Source organism: Prunus persica, chromosome G7 (assembly GCF_000346465.2).
Source record: "Prunus persica cultivar Lovell chromosome G7, Prunus_persica_NCBIv2, whole genome shotgun sequence".
Lineage (NCBI taxonomy): Eukaryota > Viridiplantae > Streptophyta > Magnoliopsida > Rosales > Rosaceae > Prunus > Prunus persica.
In genome coordinates, this window is record NC_034015.1 from 2,741,660 (window position 1) to 2,757,033 (window position 15,374).

Consider the following 15,374-nt stretch of genomic DNA (forward strand, 5'->3'; position numbering starts at 1 on the left):
CCTTTATGCTTACCCACATATTTGGGCTCAATAAATGGGCTTGAGTTTTGGGGCTCCCAAGCAGCCCAAAACTTCAATTTCTCTGCTCATCAATGGGCCTCATGAAAGCTCGTTACCATCCATATTACAACCCACTTAAGCAAGCCCCAAGCATTTGCGTGGCTTGAGCCCACTTAAGCTTGTAGCGTGACTAGGTGTAAAATAATGATTTCCTACTTGGCATGGCATGTCGATTGGCGTGCTAAAATTTTATCGTCTTTGAAAAGAGACATAATGCTTGACAGAATAATTAGCATGGGCTTGTAGAGCCAGTGCCTTTATAGGCTCATTTTAATTCTTAGCGTGATAAATCGCATATTTATTTAGCATGGCACGTGGCCGTGGCTCGTAAAGCGTGACTGACGAACTTTCGCGTGCTCCAAATCGGGTCTTTTCTTAATAAAGCATTGCGTTGGGCCGAGAATTCATTTGGGTCCAACCCTGAATTTTTTGGGCCTCAACAACATGCAACACCTAGCACCCCCCTCTTTAGTGCCAAACCACCCGACAAACTTGAGTAGGCCTAATTTACGTAAATGCATAGAGCTTGCTAAGCGGGTTGAGGTGTGAATTAGGGATGGTTATTTCAGACCAAAAACTGGCCAAACCAGCCGAACTAGACCGATCGATTCTGTTTGGTTTGGTTTTTTTATTATCTATTTTTTTGAAATTTTGTGTATTTTGTTGAATATAATTTTTATTTATTTATTTTTCTATATGCAGTGGGTCTTATTTTACCTCAATCTTCCGTTCCGAGCTTGAAGCTCAAGGATTTGGGATGAAACCTATCAATTATACCTCAAGCCCAACAACTTATGTTTTTATTTCTTTTTGCAGCCTGCGCTTTTTAATTAATATTTAATACTACCTCAGCCAAAATCCAAACCCTAGCCACATGCATATTCCCTCTCTCTCGTTCTTCCATTATCTTCTCCCTTCTTTTTATTTATTTATTTATTTATAATCTTCCCACGACTGAGAAGCATTTTTTTTAATCTTCTTGCTTCTCTCTCTCTTTTTTTATTTTTTTCTCCTCTTCTCTTCGTTCTCTTCTTTTCTCTTTTCTCAACCCTAGCCGTCAGGTGCCTTCTCTCTCTCCCTTGAGGAAAACCTAGCCTCTACTTCTTCTCTCCTCTTTTTTTTTTCTTCTCTTCTTCTCCTCTTCCTCTCCTCTCCTCTCTATCTGATTTCTCTTTCTGTTTCCGGCTCTCCTTTTATGCATCGATTAGATCTGTTTTGGTCTTTTAGTGTTCTTTAGATTCTCATTTTTATTATAAATCTTGGAATGTCAATATTTCAAAGGATAGTTTGCTGGATAGTCTTTCTTTTTTTTTTGTTTTAGTATCTTTTGGCTGAGAAGGTTCAGATCTGGTTTTTCTTGTACAAATTCGTCGATTTGCTCCATAGCTTTTTGTAAAAATATCAATTAGGCTAAAGAGGCGGTCCAAACCGTGAAAACTGGAACAGAACCAGACCTAAACCGATCTAGGTTGGTCCGATTTTCTTTGGCATTTCAGTTAAAACCCAAGCCAGACCGGACAAGATGAACAGTATCAGTTTTGATTCCGGTTTTGGCTGAGAACCTAGCCAAACTGGACCTTGCCATGCCTAGATATAACTATCTTGAAACAAGGAACTGTTGAAGGAGGTTCACGCCATCGCAGAGAATTCAACTGACTTCAATTGCATATTTCAGCATTTACTTTTCTCTCGAAGTTTGGCATTCCATTCCTTGGTATCCTACTTTCCCCCTCTTTTGAGCTGAATGGTAATATTCACTGAAATAAAAATTATTAGACATCATTAAAATGAACCACTTAAAATACAAGGGCTTGCATCTTGCATCTCAAAAATCAAGGTGTATTGATGAGAAAATCGCACAAATAAAAGGTCATAGGAAGGTAAATAGAGAATTAGTGCCAGATATTTACCATATGTTTTCTTCCCAAGAAATCCTCATCAATTAGTTATACAATATGAATTCTCCTGCTGCAACGCTAATCAGAGCCACCCGTCAACCAGTTCAGTCGCTCATCATGAAGCATTCTATGCACTCGTCATTGAAATAAACCTTGACCATAGCACATACCAGTAGCAGAAATGGATGGCATCACTGACGCAAGAAGCATGCTACGCAGTCAGTTGATTAAGGAAATCTCCCATCTAAGGTTCCCTCCCTGGACAATGAACTGAACATCAGGTGTTAGTATTTGTTTTCCATCAGAAAATTCATAGAATGAGACAGATTATTTTGGAAACTGCCCAAAGTTTTGATCCTTTTTGGGGAGTCCCATATGTATACTAAGGGAAGTTAAACAGGAAGACTATTTCTCACATAATTTACGCATACAAATCAACAAAAACAGCTAAGATGATCCTAAGGAGTGAGCGAAGTTGGAAATACAATGACCCATCGCACATATTATTATTTGCTTAAAGGTACATTACAATGACTGAATTTTGGGGCATTAAATGTAGGTGTAGGCAACCCTATCTGACTTCCTACCTTTTCAAAGCAGGTGCTCCATGCAGACATCAAAATTACAACCCAGATAAAGGGAAATTAAGTCCCTTGATTCAGCATTGACAAGAACAACAGAGCATATAACAATTAAAACAATTGCTTCATTGTGGATCCTAGTTATCCTACAACTATTCTGCATTCAGATCATTTAATATAGAGTTATATTATTTTGGTATTCATGCCAAAGGGTATCTACAACTTTTAAGCCCCAACATTCAGAAATTTCCAAAAATACTCAACTACTTCCAAGATCAATCCTAATCCTTTAATACTGGTTGTCACCAACAGAAGCAGAAAACCATAAATATTATATCAAAATGAATAAATAATACAGGTGAAGCTGATTGGTAGTTTACTGCACTGGAAATGAGTTTAGGAAATTGGATAAATATGAAAGCAAAACATAACATAAAGAACGCCTGCTACAACCATTAAAATTCATAGGAAAAAAAACATCATTTAACTATTTGACAGTCAATTTACCGTGGGACTAAAGACACTCTATTATATGCATATTTTTATTAGCAGACTTGTAGTTATAGAGGATTTGCCTTTTTATGTCTGGTAGATGGAACAGATGCAGTCTAGTAATCATGCATAACTTTACTTAACCATATGAAGACACAAAGTAGACAGAATTTTATGTTTAAAGAACAAAAAAGAGGCTTTAAAGGTCAACAGGAAAGAGATTTGAAAGAACCAAATGCAGAACTTTGACCTTCACATTTTTTCAACTTTTTTCTCTTGATGTTAAATTCAACCTCCCCGCTATTAATTGGCTTTTGGTCTCTTAAAGGGTGATATCTCATTGATTGCAACTCTTCTTCCACCAAAGCAAGCCTTCGTTTCTCATCTATCTGACACGAGAAATGTGAAAGACATCAAAAGCATACTTCTATAATTATTGAACAAACTCAAGCAGATGCCAGTGTTGCATGATTACAAGAGCTCATTCTGTTAAAAATTAAAATTTAAACATTTACTTTGCAAGTATACTTTGTAAATGCCTGATAATATAATTAAGTTAGTAAGGTCTCGATAAATTAGATTATATTTGGGCTCTTGGTATAATCTTTTTCAGGTCATATAGAGGAAAATCCTAGAGAATGTTATGATTGGAAAAGGCTACAATAAATGGATGTCTGAGAAATATGAATGAGAGGTATAAAAGTTCATGTAACTCCTACTAGAATTCAATTGTTATTGATCTTTCAAGGTTCATGTCTTAGATATTATACATGTAGGTTTCAAAGTTGGGTTTTATCATTATGAGAAAGTAGCTCTTGGCACACGCTCCCTGTACACCAAGAGGTTTTTTCTGTTCTGCATTCATCGATATCTTTTTCCTATTTCAAATTGACAAGCCCTTAAACTTGTGGTTCACTATAAATTGTCCGGTGTTAAATTCATGTTTACCTATATAGTAATTTATTACCATGTTAAGTCCATGCATGCCTCTTCTTCTTCAACATGTAACCTTGGCCCTTTTTATTTCTTTTCTTTCTTGATTCAAGCAATGGTAGACAGGACAAATATTTTAGATTTTTTACTTTTTTACCCTTTTAACCTGAACTTTAATTATTTGCATCATAGTTAACTAAAGGAATCTGAAGATTTGAATAAGATAAGCTGTATTAAATTGAGGCATCCGGAATCAGGTTCTTCATATGTATTCTCTAAAAACCTACAACTTGAGATTGGACGAGTATTTTGAGCTGAAATATTCCACAAGGGCATCTATGCAACATATAAGCTGGTAAAGGCTAGTACTCTAGCAATACTTGAGACACTACACACCTGGACTGCATAATCTATTAGACCATAACACTGATAAAGTGGCTTAAAACTTTCTAAGGATTTGGTGCGCACGTAGCTAAGATCTTCAATGAAGGTTACGAAAATATTCACGACCAACTTACTTGGTAAGACCATAAAGCTCATGAATGGGCTGCTCACTTGGATTCCAGATTCTAGATCCAGTCTTTATGCATTTAGTTGTCGCATATAGGAGTTTCATTAGGACTTTAAAATCTGTAAGATAAAACTGTGCTAGTTTTCTAATCATCTGAAAGTTTCCATGGTTTTACAATACTCCTATGATAGAAAATACATTATAACTGTCATAGTCATACTTGAAATGATTTTGAGATACTCCTGTGAGAGGAAAAATTTATAATCAGTCAGAATTAAGAGTGGACAATATAATCTGTCAGAGTATGATGATGTATTTAAAGAAGTAGCCATTGTATTGATGTTTGGCTTATCATTTCATCATTTTAGGTTGACTTTGTGGTACTTGAGAAATTCTGGGTGGTTAATGGTTAGACAAGTCGAGGTAAGTGTCCTTCACACCTGCAAGTTCCTTTTATCATTGATAACTGGCAGCAGTAAATCAGAAGAAAGGGTGCAAAGGATCACAACTTGAGGCAGCCACCTAACACCACCTTTAGAATCCAACCCAATGATGAGAGGAAAATAATAATTCTGCGCAGCAATCTCCAGACCAATAAAAAGTAACCCACAACTCAGCTTGTAACACACTACCAGAACCTAGATCGGACGAGAAACATCTTGCTCATTAACCATTATTATTACCCACCAGCCCCAATTAAACCTTTCTCAGCACATCTAAACCCATCAGTACATAGCTTAAACCAATTTTTGGGAGGAAACTGCCAACAAATCGAGATGTCCTCTTCGCCTTATTAGCAACAAACCAATCACAAGCAGACTGTATATTGCAGTACTGCCACTATTAGAAACCAATGTTGATCGTTGTCCAAGACACCCTCGCATCTGTGGTTCCAAATATGCCACAAGGCAAAGGAGACGAGAAGGTTCCAAGGCATCTCCCTCTGACATTTACTGTGATTTCCAAATTAATGAATAACCAATCTCACAAGGTGGATTGGGGTGACTGCATAAGTATGAATTCACCCCCAGAGAATCCATATATCTAATGCAGACTCACAATAGTATTGACAGCAGGCAGGATCATTGGCAAGTCCTCTAACAGTCACGAGTTTCCCATTCCCATGACAGAGTCCACAGGCAGGTCTATAATTTTGAGGAAGGTTAGCCATCCAAATAAAGCCCCATCTCCACTGAGAATCATAATCATTTTTAACATAGACAGGGTAAGCAGAACCAACTGAGAACCTACCATTATGACTAACAACCTAGATTGTTTTATCCATAACACTTCAAATATAGCCACATTGATACCCAAATTTCTCTGAATGACTTCAATAGGCAAAACACTACACAACTTCTCAAAATTCCATCCATTTTCCTGTAGGAAATCAAGCACTAGGTCAATCTTTTGGGATTGATCCAAAGGATACAGAGCATACCACTCTAAGAGAACAATGCCAGTCCACTCAACTGTCCAAAATTTGACAGGTCTCCAACTCCAATTTTCCACTGAAGACCTTTCTCAAAAGCTTGGGCACCAGAAAGCACTCTTTTCCATAATATCATGATTCTTAAATATTCACCATTTAAGATCTTTCACCTCCATAAGATCATGATTCTTAAAAGATTCACCATTTGACACACGAGCTCAAAGGCCATAATGGTTTTGCGTAAGCCCCAAGCCAATTCTGGCAAGGAGGGCCATATTAACACTGGCAGATTTCTGGTATTATCTTTATCTCATCCCATATCACCAGACAACATTCAAGCTCATGCCCGAAGGTATCTGAAGTAATATAATCTAACCATACATGTTCAAAATTAAGTTAGGAGGACCCATCAACCCAGATGATGGGATTGTAGTGGCTTAGTAAAATCTTTCCTCACATATTTGCACACATATTCTAGTATATTTCCCCTTATGTGGGCCACTGTTTGAGCATTAACGTTATAGGTTTGACCCAACGAAATCCCATCTCCTTGGCACACTAGTGAAACTACTTGGCAGGAATACCAAATAATTCAACCCATCTAGCTAAATTTTTAATTCACTCATTCAGCCTTGAATCTTTCCCACCACTTCTATATTGTTAAGTAATACCCAAAAATAATCCATGAGCCTCAATCATCAGAAATTTCATGTCCTTGTAGAACCTAGGGTTGTAATAATCATTGTGATGATCAATGAGTGGTTCTTCCTTGGACCATCATTTTTGCTTCAACATAGACATCAGAAACCCAAGTGAATGTGATCATCCCAACAGCTTAATCACGAAGGCAGCATGCCAAGGCCTGCACTGTTCATCCTTGCAAGGCGGCTGTTCATCAACGAACAGTCAAAATCTTCATCATCTAGTGAACAATCTGTTACCATACCTCCTTTCGCATTACCATCAGCATCCACATCCCCTAGCCTTCGAAGTCCCAGGTCAGCTACCCTTAAAACCCCTTCAAAGATCAAAACTCTTGATCCCTTCTTTGAGAACTGGCCTCCGTAATCAAAGGCTAAATCTAGATTGAATGGAGATTAATAGATGCCAAAAACAAGTAGCAAAGGGCCAACGTAAGCTGGAAACCCACTGGCAGAAATATCACATGCTATACAGTGAGATGCCATATATTTTGTTGTAGTTATGTTTTAGATTGGAATATACATGTGCTCTACATTTCGATATCGTTCATGATCATGAAGCACAATCCTCATTCATTTTTGGGTTATGTGCGGGAATTCTTACTAAGCTGTTTTTTAATATTTTCAGATTTGGGATGGATCGATTATGACCAAAACATTTTTTTATCAATGTGTTAATATGTGAAAGGCTTACGGTTACGAAAAAAATTTACCACAATCTAATTTTTTGTCTTGTGAAATCGTACTTGGAATCCATCATTTATTAACATGGGTCAAGGTGAAGCCTATCATTCTTGTAGAGCTGAGATCTATGACCATGAAAAGCAAGATTATGGGACTTACATGGGCCTTTTCTAACCCTAAAATCTGCTGCTTGCAGAGCTTGAGCTCCATGTGAAGTACATGGAACCGAGACTCAACAGGTACAACACATTGCTCTACTATTTGCTTTTGTCTACCCCGGATGATCTCTGGCTGCCATACATTCAATGCTACTGAAGCTTGCCTGAAACAAGCAATCAGGTGATAAAACACAATGAGAAAAACACGCCATAAAAATTTTAAATAAAAAAATAATAAAAGGGAAAGGTAGAGGAAAAAGAGAAAAGGACAACTTATAAAACTGCATCGAAATATTGTACTTCCTAATGTTGTTGGAATGCCCCGCTATCATTTTTTGCTAGCTTTACATGAGGCGTGAGGTCTATATCCCTGTAAAGGTGCTTTCCTTCTTTTACTTTTTATTTTTTTTATGAGTTCCTTCTTTTATTTTTGAATGCTTAGAAAAGAAAAAATAAATAAATAATAACAGCCCTCCCTCGTATCAAGATAGAATCCTAACATCAAGACAGAATCCTAATATCCCACATTGAAGTAATACAACATCTGACCCGCACGTGGATAGCAAATCAAAGGGAAGATTAAAATAAAAGAGTCAAAGAACATCTAGGGCAAGTATGTGAGCTTCTGGGATTCCTTTACAAGAAGTTCTGCTACACCGAGGATTTCTATCATTTGGTACCAGAGCAAGGCACCACAATTAATATTAGCCAGGCATAATATGAGCTATGAGACTTCATGGTTGTGGTTGTGGATGGGATGACCCTAGTGATGGTTGCTACCTGTAGAAACAGGATCCGTGAAGCCACCTGGGGAGGGCTAATAATTGTAAAATGCAAGATCTGTGAAGTCGCCTAAGGAGGTCTAATACTTGTCAAAAGCAAGATACATGAAGTCATGCAGCTGGGAATGAGTGTTGCCATAGACGTGGTTGTGGAGCATGGTGGATTTTATCAAGGGATATGACCCTCAAGCTGTTCCAATTTTTTTTCAGGTGTAGAAGAGGCCCAAGGCCTGAGTAGGCTAGCCTGGAGTCTATTGTAACTAATCTACTACTAGAGCTACAAGCTCTCACCTGAAGCTCCTAACCATCTCCCAACCAAAAGACATAGGTAGCTGTTGAAGTTGAAAAGAATGGTTTCAGGGATTTCCTTGGTTCTGCTCATGTAGATAGGCTTAACACAAAGTAAATTATACAAGCTACTGACCCAGCGTTTTGTGCAGCAGAACCCAGGAAAATAAAAGAACAACGGATACTACAAGTCATATCACATTAGTATGAACTTCTTATGCATCAATTTGCTGGATAATACAAATCACGCGAAGAAATTTAACAATAATTTAGGTTTCTCAGAAGCCAAACAGAATTCAAAGTATATATATATATCAAAAAGGAATTATTAAAAGCTTAAACGAAGTAGATTTATTACCTGACATTGCTCAAATTTGAGAGCTCAGCAAGAGTTGCTCGCATTTTGTTAGTCTCTTCAGCCAATCGGGTCTCCATGTCTCGGAGCCTCATAAAACGTTCTAAAACCTGACTCTCCTTCCTCAACACCGCTCTCCGATGTGCCGCTATTTTCTTATCCCTATCCCTTTCATACCTAAAAAATAAAACCCAACAATTTTTACATTTTTAAAAAACTTGAAAATATTATCACCCAAAAAAAAAAAAAATGAAGATAGTCCAGAAAGAAAAAATAGAGAAATGATATGAACATGTATTTACCTGAGTTTGTATAGGTATTTACAGGATGATGAATGCGCGGAGGTAATTGAGGAAGAAGAAGGGGAAAAGAAAGGCGGGAAATCAGAGGAGAGGAGGTGGGACCAGAGAAAGTCTTCATCGCATAATCGGTGGAGGCGCCTGGAGGAGATTGATAGACAGCAGAGGTCTTTGTAGCTAACGCCGCGTCTTTGAACACCGATTTCTAAAATTCGCCTCCATAGCTCCTCAGGGAGAGCTGACATTGAGATTAGTGGTTTCAAAGACTCCAACTATCAATTCTAAAAGTCTCTGGTTACGCAGTTAAACAAGCTGTTGCCGACGATTTTGTTTATTTTCTGTCCTCCGCCGACTGTAATGAAGACGATCGCAACTCCGTCGGTGGGATAAAACCTTGTGGGGGTACAGTGAAACTTTTGTGTCCCCTCCCTTCCCTCTTCTAAATTTTCGACATCTGTCACTCAACTTAACAGAGTTAACTTTTTTATTTTATTTTTTAATTATCTTGAATTTTAAAAAAATTAAAAACCTTAAATACCAGGATTGCGAAAGCGCCTTTTCGTATCTTTATTTCATTCAGCAACAGAAATTTTGAGGAAGATTTCACAGCCATGTTAGATTGGAAGTTGATTTCATAGCCTAATGGAGACGATGATTAGAGTTAAATAAGTCTGGAGGCCAAGAAAACTTTAAAAACAAGAAGAAGAAAAAAGGGTTGGGATCTGGGTATTGAAATTGTCTCTTTTTTTTCTTTTTCCTTTTTTTATCGAAGGGAATAATATTTTGTTAGTATTGATTTTGTGATTGGCATTTTCTAGAGACAAATTAGACTAAGTATAGATGGTAAATTAATTGTGATGGTGGCTGTCAAAATTCCAAGATATGCTCTGAAGGATTATATGTCAAAACGATCACTAAGGTAAATTTCTCATTCAATCATGCATTTTGATTGTGGTATTTCAAGCAATATTTCAAAGTCACAATCTGTTTAACATTTTGATTAAAAAGACTTTTTATTTAAAGAAAGATTAAATTGCTTTCTTGTTTTGAACATTAAAAAGTCTTCTTTGATTGGAAATCACTTAGTCTGATTCTGGCAATTTACTATGTTGATTAGGAACTAATTGATTTTGTTTCCAGTTTTGAAAACCATTATGAAAAGCAAGGCTTGGTTTTCATTCTCTTACAACTTTCAACGACTAGAATATTTCTTGAGTTTTCATATATATCAAAGGAAGTTGATGTGCTTTATTTTCCAGAAGGATAAATCATCAAGAGTAAAATTGTCTTGGTGATTTATCTTTGTATTCATATTGCATTCATTTGTATGTTCGATGACTCATACGGTTGAAGACACTAAGACCGTTGTGGCGGTTTTTCTCTAGTGAGCTTGAATTGATCGTGACCAGTATCGGATTCAACATAAGGAGAGTTGGAAGAACTCCGGTAAGCTTGAAGTAATCGTGACCAGTATTGCGTTCAACATAAGGAGTGTCGAAAGATCATCTCGCGAAAAGTTGAGTTATGAAGAAGTTGGTACGTTGTCTAGAGTGTCTAGGACTATCAGGTCCCGTGGATTTGCCTTGGACTATCAGGTCCCGTGGACTTTCTCTAGATGTGGGGTTTTACCACGTAAAATAACTTTTGTGTTTTTATCTGCTTTTACGTTCTATACTGAAGAGGATTGATACATCGTATCAATCCCTTTGGCGTGTTTTTATATATTACTGTATTACTCTTGACTACTCAAAATGCAGACTTTACTTTTTAGTGTTTTAAGCCATCCTATGGGTATTTTCATATTTCATTGTCAAATAAAGATACAGCTTATAAGGAAGCCCAAATACAAATGCTTCTAGACATATATTGGTAGCGTTGGCACGTACTCATGATTTTTTTTTATTTTTTTTTTACATGTATGAAGAAGGAGTCTTGGTATAATGTTGGCAAAGTCATTGATGTTTAATTATGTTTCTTTTATTTTCTTGTTTCAGTTTATTCCCTTTATTTTTCATCTTATTTTTCTTGGGTGCTATAACTGTTTTCATCCTTGGCATATCTTTAGGAGGAGAGTTATTGTTCAAGTGCACAAGATGATATGATCATGTTTACATTTCTTTTCAAACATAGTATCGTTTTATGCTTCTTGTTTAATTGTGCAGCTAGGCTTTGCTTCATATTGCATCTCAACCTTTGCATGAATATCAGAATTACTAAGACAGACGCATGATAAACTGAATCTGAGGATTGCAATGTCATTATCAATCTTGTCAATTGCAGACCTGTTGCATAGCATGTTTTCAAGAATATTTCTTTGGAAATATGTATCACAAATTGAAGAGCATAAGACACATAAACAAAGAGGTGAGCATCATATATTGTTTATATGATTGAAACTAAAATTGACAGGACCCGATCCCAATTCCACTTTGGAATTCGAACCAAAACCTGTGCGTGTCCGACACCTGGCGAATGTCGGGCACAAATGACCTTTTTACCCTTTCTGTTACAATTACTAGTAAAACTTCCCTTAGACTCCTGCCGAAAATTCGGCAGAGTCTCCCCTGTATTTTGTTTAAACCCAAAATCTTCCACCTGTTAAATAAGCAAATAATTTTCCACCAACTGCCAGAATAAAATAACCAAGCATTCACCATATCAAGTTTCCCACTAAAACGAGATATCAGAGCATTTTCTACTAATTTACAAGATTTCAAGAACTTTTACAATAAAATCCTACGTTTCTTGGTGGTGCGGAAGCTAGGAGTGGCCCGGTGGTGGATGCCTGCGCACTTCTACAGCCTGGGGGCGAAAAACAAGTTTGAAAATGTGAGTGGACAAAAATAATGTTCTTGAAATCAGTTTATAATCATAATAACCCCCATGGTAAAAATAACTTGATAAGTAAGGCTAAAGTTCAACTGTGTTTAATATAAGGTATTCATCTAACTATATATAAATGTATGTATATAAATTCGTAAAACTGAACAATTATATGGAGATATAAAACATGCACGAACATTGAGGAAACTGATATAAAATGACTGAAAGCAATAGCTGTATAAAAGTACTCAAATTCCTTTAAACTACCACCTAAATGTACCCCAATAAAATCCGTCAAATCCCCTGGCAGGTCTCGGCGACACAAAGTCTATCCGAGCCGCAAACTGGCAGGATTCAGGGGACTATGGTCAGCCTGATCCGCCGGCAGGTCTCGATGACACCAAGTCAACTCGAGCCGCTCTGGCAAGATACAGGGGACCGTAGTCAGCCTGAGTCGCAAATCCTGGCAGGTCTCGGGGACACAGAGTCAGCCGAGCCCAAATCCTGGCAGGTCTCGGGGACACCAAGTCTGTCGAGCCGCAAATCCTGGCAGGTCTCGGGGACACAGAGTCACCCGAGCCTCAAATCCTGGCAGGTCTCGGGACACCAAGTCTGCCGAGCCGCAAATCCTGACAAGTCTCGGGGACACAGAGTCAGCCGAGCCGCAAATTCTGGCAGGTCTCGGGGACACAGAGTCAGCCGAGCCGCAAATCCTGACAGGTCTCGGGACACCAAGTCTGCCGAGCCGCAAATCCTGGCAGGTCTCGGGGACACAGAGTCAGCCGAACCGCAAATCCTGGCAGGTCTCGGAGACACAGAGTCAGCCGAACCGCAAATCCTGGCAGGTCTCGAGGACACAGAGTCAGCCGAGCCGCAAATCCTGGCACTCACGGTCCGAGCGTCTCCGAAACTCGTGAGGCAATGTCAAGTGCACTGACAGAACTGTAAACAGACTAGATGTCCGTAGACATCGATCCGTCTGAGGGTAATCACTAAAAACAAGCGGGTACATGGTGGTTCTAATTTAGAAAAATCTGATAATTCTCCGAAATCTGATAAATCTGAGCTAAGTTACTATTTATGTATCAAAGATCTCAAGTCTGCTGCTCAACTAAGTATTATAAAAATAAAGATATTTCACGATGCAGTTCATGTTCAGAAAATATGTAATAACACTTATTCAAGATCAAATATAAAATTTAATTATAAATATCATTTAGAAAAGAAAAGTCCACTCACTGCTGGTCCGAGCTAGCTGGACCCTTTGAAGGTCCCTCCTGTGGGTCTGCCAGTCCTCTGGTGCCTAATTGCCCATAAAGATTAAATTAATAAAACTGCTCAATAAAAGAATTAAATTAAATACCCTGCCCCCGGCTCCTAGAAATGCGTGTACTCATTTTAAAGCCACTCCTATGCCCACTTTAGCCTTTCAGACAATTAGAACAGCCTTGAAAGACTTGAAGCTGTTCCAAGCGATAAATTGTCAGACCGGCCGATCCGGTACCTCGTGTGGTCCACGATCTCCGATGGCCAAACTGGGATTCTCTAAAGGTTCCTTACAGAGAAAGACCCATGTCCTGCGAGTTTGGTCCGAAACGGACAGTCGGATTAGCCAAAATTGCATTATCGCTTAAAATCCAAACTCTAGCTCCAGGGTTCGCGATTTCGGAGTATCCGGGACTCCGATTCGCAATCTGTTGAATCCTACACGATCCTGAAATCATGTAGAACGACATAGCTGAATTTGGGTGCAATCCAACGGCTCGACGGTACAGCACCCAAGAATCGCACAATATGGAAAATCCGTTCGGGGCTCAAACGGACTCCAAATTGAGATCCGTGAAAGCCTACGCTCTCGTGACAACACGAGGATTGCAAAACTACTTAGAGTCACTTCACTACCCTCACCCACGCGCCGCCACAAGCGCGGGCAGTTTGGGTGTCCAAAGCGATATCGGGTTGCCGGAAAAACTCGAAACCAAGACTCCAAACTCCTATCCTAGGTAAAACACCCCATTTGGAGTCACTTTTGTTCTTGGACATACCCCAAAAAGTAGCCGGAAACAGCCGATCAAGGAGGCCAAAGTTCGGTCGATTTTCAATTCGAAAATCGAGTGATCTACAGCTAAAATCGATCAAAACCTATCCAACCATCAACTAGAGCATGAAAAATAGGTGAGAATCCATACCTTACTCGAACGATTTGGTTGAGAATTGAGGGAGAACGAAGGAGATGAAGTTTTGCCCAAAACCGGCGGTTCTCCTCCAGTTTCCGGCGAGCTCCGGCCGGTACAGGGGTGGAGGCGGGTCGTGGCGTGACAGCGGCGGCGAGACGAAGCTGCTGGTACCAACGCCGGAGATCGGCGTGCCCTGTGGTGGCCGGTGTGGCGACGGGAAGGGAGGAGGGGCGCGGGCTGCGCGCGACGGGAGGAGAGAGAGAGAGGAGAGAGAAATGAGGAGAGAGAGAGAGAGAGGAGAAAAGAGATAAAAATCTGACTTTTTTCAAATTACCATTTTGCCCTTCACGGTATTTTGACCGTATTTTCTTCGTTACAACTCCAATTCGAGTCCACTCCATGTCTACGGACTCGTTTCGCGGTGCTCTACGCAACGGCGTAAGCGAAATTACCAAATTCCTTCTCGATCAAAAAGTCAACTTTTTCCCTATTAAATAATGCGAGGGCAAAATCATCTTTTTGCTAGAATAAATTAATGCTAATTTTTAGATATTTTGTTTTGGGTTATTACAAAAATTGTGTGTGTTGTTCTTGTAGGTGAAGATGGCTATGCACGATGAGAATTTTGCACCCTTTGAACATCTAAAATCAGACACACTGATCTTTTCAATCTGTCTTTCCTTTAGTCACGACAAGATAAATTTCCTCAAGAACTTCAATGGTTAATCTTTCTAATTTTTGGTGATAATCATTCTCTCATATTTTTGCCACTTTAATGCAAGCTACTGTTATCCCTCTCTTTTTGGCTTCTGACATCTTGCTATTTCTTGGGCATTACATTGGTGATTTCATTATGATCTTATATTTGCTCCCTTATGTTCTTTTCTTGCCCTTTGGATTTCCTGACAAAAAGGGGGAGAGATGATTGTGTGAAATTATGATAAAAAGGGGGAGAGATTGTGCTGTAGAATTAAGCGAGAGTGATGTTGTAATTTTGTTTTGAATTACATTTCTTCTCCCACATGCTTCACTGGTTTTGTTGTTTCATTATGTGCAGGGAGTCAGAGCTTGGAGTTTAGATTGTGCTGTAGAATTAAGGGGGAGTGATGTTGTAATTTTGTTTTGAATTACATTTCTTCTCCCACATGCTTCACTGGTTTTGTTGTTTCATTATGTGCAGGGAGTCAGAGCTTGGAGTTT

The 15,374-nt window shown here is 38.8% G+C and overlaps 1 protein-coding gene across 5 annotated transcripts; it reads right to left on the minus strand.

Annotated features, from left to right (window-relative positions):
* On the minus strand, positions 1,361–9,612 carry LOC18771331 (F-box protein SKIP24). Of its 5 annotated transcripts, XM_020569163.1 has the most exons (7): positions 9,178–9,611; positions 8,879–9,052; positions 7,452–7,614; positions 3,282–3,420; positions 2,129–2,228; positions 1,971–2,036; positions 1,361–1,817 (listed from the first exon to the last, which is right to left on the minus strand). In XM_020569163.1, exons 1-5 carry the CDS (start codon positions 9,417–9,419, stop codon positions 2,203–2,205), a joined length of 744 nt encoding a protein of 247 aa, XP_020424752.1. In that variant the 5' UTR covers positions 9,420–9,611; the 3' UTR covers positions 1,361–1,817; positions 1,971–2,036; positions 2,129–2,202. The 5 variants fall into 5 exon arrangements, with proteins under 5 accessions (XP_020424752.1, XP_020424756.1, XP_020424753.1 ...); XM_020569167.1 differs by lacking the exon at positions 3,282–3,420 and having other exon boundaries at positions 9,178–9,612; XM_020569164.1 differs by having other exon boundaries at positions 1,971–2,216.

Bases quoted from the DNA above. Each gene is read 5' to 3' on its own strand.
- LOC18771331 (XM_020569163.1), bottom strand. From the start codon at position 9,419: ATGTCAGCTCTCCCTGAGGAGCTATGGAGGCGAATTTTAGAAATCGGT. The intron at 3,421-7,451 runs GTAAGTCCCATA...TTCTCGTGTCAG, and splicing joins TAGGGTTAGAAAAGGCCCAT to ATAGATGAGAAACGAAGGCT. The intron at 2,229-3,281 runs GTCAAAGTTCTG...CCTGATGTTCAG, and splicing joins AAAGTTGAAAAAATGTGAAG to TTCATTGTCCAGGGAGGGAA.